We start from the raw sequence: 5,953 nt of genomic DNA, 5'->3' as shown, positions 1-5,953 counted from the left end.
TACGCAATGATTGCACAAATAAGCAGTGATTATGTTTACATCGGTGTAAAAACAAAACGTATAGAAGCGATATTCATTGCAGTGTACGAATCTATATAATTACAAGATTTAACCAGTTAGAAAAAACACACTTTGAATTGCATGTTATACCATGTATTCCATGAATGATCACTCCATAACTGTATAGTTAGCACTGCGTCTTCCACTGTGTAGTTTGATATACGATGCGAAGATTCTACTCATTGTAACTGTGGGTAGTGACACAATCGTTACATTATTCAAAGATAAGTGCCAGTGTTCACCGAACAATTACATTCCAGAGGTGTTAATGGACTCATACTCTGATAAGTAGGCTACATTTGATCGTTAGGTCATGAGTATTTCCATGCGAAAGAGAAAGTAATGACGAAATACTGACCACTTCCTAAATTCTCCACCGCATGAATGCTTCACGTGTAGATGGGTTATCCCCAGACGGAGGTGTGACATAATACTTATATTCAAGCCTATAGTGTACATTCCGGTAAAAATTCTGCATGTGATCGTTGGTTATGTTTTTTTAATCCCGCATGCCTATAAATGAGTGAGTCTATTCTGAATGTTGCCATTCGCAATTCCAGATTACTTTGGAAAGTGGAATTTCTAGGGTGTAGCGTTTTTCCTGATGGTATAAGGTATAGAGTAGGGTGTAAATTGCCACGCAGGAACAGAGAAACGGAATCAGCTGGTATTCGAGCTGTGCCGTGCTGGCTTCAATGACTTTCTACATGGACTCAGAGGACATCCGTCTCTACTCTTATTGGAGAATTTTCCTCGACACAGTTCTATGAACGAAAGACACACACACACAAAAGAAAAAAACCGGAGGTATTCTTCGACTCGCATGCGCTGCCTAGAGCCCCTTCTATCATACCCGCAAGTTTTGACAACTCTCTGGTTGTCATTTCATCCTTGTTTTATTTTTTATGTTGGCTTCTGTTAGTCGCAATAAAGATAGGCTGGTAGTGGAAAGACTTTGGAATGTTGCTGGTGGTGTAGGGTGCCAACGCCCAATTTCCTATCTCCTGGATTTTGTTTCCTTCTGACCACCGTCGAGGTAGGAGCCAAAATCGCAGGTCTCTCTCTCTCCAGAGAGTCGGCGGTACATTTCATGGGTTTTATTTTTTCTCATCATCTTATATACCCTTCTGCCATAACATTGGTGCATCGGGTCAGGCTGTCATCGTAGCAGACACCTCAAATTAATAGCCAGGAATTCTGCAACGTTGTCTTTTTTTCGTCATCATCATCCTCATCCTCGTCATCGTCATCGAAATGGCTCGCATCTTTGCAATCTCTGACCTCCACGTCGACCATCCGGACAATCTGATTTGGCTCGAGCAACTATCCTTCCACGAGTACCAGAATGACGTCCTCTTGCTAGCCGGTGACGTCACAGACAAACTACCCCTCCTAAAATCGACCCTCATCACTCTCATGAAGAAGTTCAAAACTGTCTACTTTGTACCAGGTAAATATCGCATTCACCGATTTCCTAAATTATCATTATTCGTACAATCAGTTGTACAACTAACAAAAGTTGTACAACAATGATACTGTCATATTCAAATTATCAGCTTTTTCCTGAAAAGGACAACGCGATAAACAGTATATCACGAAATTAGCAATGATTACTCTATCATATATATAGCAAATGTTGACTACACACCCATTATTGGCACCCATCATAAGCGCATATTCAATTCGAGAATGAAATAGCAAATACGGGGACTGCCTTGTTCGTCTCCTGTAGTTCTTTATTCCCCATATTCAAAAGTTCATTTTCGATCAAGGACAAGTTCATTACCTCACTTTAATTACTTTCAAATCAATTACTTAATTTCCATTTAGCGAAAAAAAATATATATGTGATACAAAATATACACCTACATGTATAGTAATTCTGTGCTCAAGAATTCATGGCAATTTTGTTGTTTTCAAATAGTCGCTAAATGCGTTAAACTGCAACTAATGAAAATTCATATCGTATGACTTCATTGCACTTTATAATATTTCGATGACACAGCCCTTATTTCGGTAACTGCCGAATGAAGTATATCTATTGTAATAATTTAACCCCCCCCCCCCCTCTCTCTCTCTCTCTCTCGTTTTCTCCCCCTCTCTCGCTGTCTCTTTCCTCTTATAAGAGCAAAGTAGATAAAAATGATTGAGGAATTTGCGTAGTATTCGGTCTTTATAATAATGTAAGACATACGTGCTTCGATCGCATGGGTTTGAAGAAAGATTTTCCATGAACGTCAAGTTAGTTTCGTACGTCACTGCTGACAACCAGGGTAGCGTGCTTGTAATCTTCTTTGGTACCTCATTTCGACTACGTGCGCACGAAGAGTATTCCACAGTGGTCTGATTTTGACTTGGGCAAACATTAGCTGCCTTCTCCCCATTGCTCAGCGGTAAAGAGACAGATACCACAGAATCAAGTGCTGGGAAAGATACCTTACTCCCAAGAAACTTAGCCGTTGCTGTCTATAAACACCAGTCACAGCAAAGCAGCAAATACACAGTATCTTTGGAAAGACAACACCAGCATAAAGATTTCCCCCGAACACCTGAATTCGACATTCACAATTGTGTTCTAAATATGATAGAAGAAAAAAAAATTATGACGAGAAAAAAAAAAAGGTCAGACAAGGTTGAGCTGTAATCTGATTGGCCGGTGTATGATGAATCCGGGCAAGAGCAGAATCAGATAAAACTAACTAACTAACTAACTAACTAAGTAACTAACGACAGCTGTAACTATCAAAGAAAAGAAAAGGTTCCATTATCGTTTATGACATTATTTATCAATTGCATATTTTATCGCCAACAGGAAACCACGAGCTGTGGGTAAAGAACAGGAATAGCAGCCAGCCGCAGGAGACGTCCGTGGAGAAATTCTACAAGATTCTCGAGTTGTGCGAGACATTAGGGGTACGGACCGACCCAGGGAAAGAGGCCACTATTGACGGGGAGGACGTTTGGATCGTTCCTCTGTTTTCCTGGTGAGTTTGTTGGACGGTGTCCAAACATCATATTTATGTTTCTTTCGTGGCAACTGATTTCGTGTAGTAAAAGTATAGCCCTCTTTTTGAGGCACTATGTAAATCATTTTAACATATCTGTATATACATATCTTATATAATATATATCATATATATACATATGTATATATACAAGTATACAGAGAGAGACAGAGAGAGAGATATTTGCTAGCTATCGCAGTATAGCTATGTGTGCGTTGTGTAATTGCTATGCCATCACGTTCTATGTACAAGGGGAGCTGGTGGAACATTTTTCTTTCTTTAAAGTTATGTTTCCTATCAAGGACTTGACTTTGTTTCGCAAAGTTTGGCACATTAGCACGAGGACTAATGGGGGGGGGGGGGGGAATGGTTGCCAATCAGATAAACTCCGCAGCTCGATAAAGGTTTTCATCTATATTACTAAATCGGCGAATATTTGCTTCATTGAGGATTTGTGGTTTGACGAGAGTCGATACGTCACTGCTATCTTGTGTCATGCTGTTTTGGCTTCTGTAAACTCATTCAATATATAGAGTCAGTAGCTACACTCTTTTTTTCGGAGTAGTTTATTGCAAAATGCGTTTTTTCGGGCAGAGCCCAATTTGACGACGAAAACAAGCAAAACACTTTTTAATTCAAATTCTCGGAAGAACGTAGGACGTGAAATACGCATGGCGTTCACAGCCTCAATCGCCACTTCTACTCCAATAATAGAGACAGAGTCTTCCAGATGTCAGTACGAAGATCCTACTCCCCGACCAATCCCCTTAAGATTACTATCTTCATTCCCATTTGCATGACGTCGTCAGAGATAATTTCCTGTTGGTTGTAGAGTGTATAAAGACCTTCTACCGCGCTATAAACTCTCACTTCGGTACGCCAATTTTCCGTCAAATCTCTCTCCAAAATTACAGACTATGCCTCGTAATCAGCCACGTCTGTTAAGATTATTAAACCATAACAAAATCAACAAATTGCATTTAGACCTACCTTTGGTTTTAAATTGCAAAGGTTCAGACAGAAAGAAGTGTCTCAAATAGCTTGTCCACCATTATCATTGCTTAAAAGCATTTACAGACAGTGTTTTACGCTGATTTTCCTCTTCAAAGTGGCATACGTACTACAAACATTGTCTTCTCAGTGGGTCCCTTCGTTTTTCGTACATTCACTCTGATCTTTCATTACAATCTTTCATTATTATGTCTCGCTAATTGCTTATTCTGTTCAGTTCACACTGTATTGTTGGCATTATTCTTTGTTACAAAAGAAAGTGAAATGCAGGCCTCTAGTAGCTGCTAATATGTTTTTGTAGAAGATGAAAATAAGATTCATATGAACTGAATAGAATGGGATTGTAATGCAGTGTCGTGCAACGGATTTTGACACATGCAATCCTGTTTTTTGACATAACTGATCCGTTCGGAGAAAACAAATTTTCAAACAGCTTTCCTCGGTACCTTATTCCATGATTCTACGTTGCGGTTAAATTTGTATCATTAACTATTAAAGCGCAAATAATTCATGAATAGTCATAAAGGAAAATCAGCCATAATCCGACGTCTTCTATTATCATCAACCTCCAAATCTCCCAGTTATCCTCGAATGGTCTCCAATATCATACCCACCTCCTCCGACTAAGAAATGGTAATAGAATAGATAAGTGCAGAAACTCTAATATCTAACTTGCCTCATCTGCACACACACAAGGAGTGCTTGTACTCTCTAACGGGTTCCATGACATTTGCTCCTGCGACAATTGCCCCCATGAAATAGTTCCACGCTATTAAAGCCAAACATAAACTCTACTCACAAGGATAACCCTAACTCTGATCATATTTTATTCCTCACATCATACTAAACCTAAAACACTATCACACCTCAACCCTATATCCACACAAGTCCTAGGAGAAAAAATGACCGAAGTAATTGTTGTGCCACCACGTAGAGGTGTCCCAGTTTAATATTTTCAAATTTTGTACTCTCCCACATCTCGAACACAAGTATACCATATTCAATTTCATGGAGAGCATGAATATGATTTTGTCAAATATTCCGTGTATTTAACTATTTTTCCATGTGACAGAAATAACGTATTTGATTTGCACATTTACGAAAAGATAAATTGTTGCAAATGAATTGAATTATCCTTCATCAGCGTATCTATCATTCAGTGTTACATAGGAAATAATGGACATCTATATACATTAAAGAGTTATTAACTGATTCAGGCAAATACAGCGCGTAGTACATGAAGGCCTATCAAAAAAAAAGTTCACATAAAGACTGTATCTAGATGTCAAATTATCAAGGTTCACTCATATCTGCTCATCTGTATACAGGTACGCTACACCGGAAGACGATAAAATGGACTCGCTCCACATCACAGCTAGCCATCTGAGGGAAGACGTCAAACTGTGCAACCAACTCTGGATGGACAACCATAACTGTGTATGGCCCATGGACCTTGGTATGCCGCGTGCCAAGTTCTTCTGTAAGCTGAACCACGCCCGTACGCAGACGATATACGACGCACCGGTCATCACCTTCAGCCACTTCCTCCCGCGCAAGGAACTGGTGAAATCAAGCATAGAGGACGACCGCTGCATCGTGCACGAAAGGCGTCATCTTGGAAAACCGCTGCTCTTACCAAAGCGACAGGGTTCGATGAAAGGGTTCAACTTCACGCGCTATGCGGGTTGTCAGGGGTTGGACGCCCAGGTACGCAAGGTCGGAGCATGCTTACATGTCTATGGACACCAACACCGCAATCGTGACCGAACGATAGAGGGGGTTCGCTATGTGTCCCACTGCCTCGGATATAAGAAGGAACGTGAAGAAGGTTTTACATACGGTATTAGAGAATGGAACGGCCCCAAACAAGTCTTCCC

General features: G+C 40.2%; 1 protein-coding gene across 1 annotated transcript in view; it reads left to right on the top strand.

Moving 5' to 3' along the window:
- Positions 1 to 1,314: 1,314 nt before the first annotated feature.
- Positions 1,315 to 5,953, top strand: part of LOC139708961 (acyl-carrier-protein phosphodiesterase PptH-like) — a 5,107-nt gene continuing 468 nt past the window's right edge. Inside the window, exons 1-3 of the mRNA XM_071620929.1 lie at positions 1,315 to 1,510; positions 2,873 to 3,044; positions 5,405 to 5,953. The exon at positions 5,405 to 5,953 is cut by the window's right edge and continues 468 nt beyond it. Of these exons, the coding sequence (XP_071477030.1) occupies positions 1,315 to 1,510; positions 2,873 to 3,044; positions 5,405 to 5,953 (917 nt within the window). The remainder of the gene's footprint in view (positions 1,511 to 2,872; positions 3,045 to 5,404) is intronic.

This window comes from Diadema antillarum, unplaced genomic scaffold, assembly GCF_040938485.1.
Source record: "Diadema antillarum isolate AM-2024a unplaced genomic scaffold, OU_Dant_1.0 seq00001391_RagTag, whole genome shotgun sequence".
In the NCBI taxonomy this organism is placed as follows: Eukaryota; Metazoa; Echinodermata; class Echinoidea; order Diadematoida; family Diadematidae; genus Diadema; species Diadema antillarum.
The sequence above is the reverse complement of the archived record's forward strand: the minus strand, read 5'-3'. Positions and strand labels throughout refer to the sequence as shown.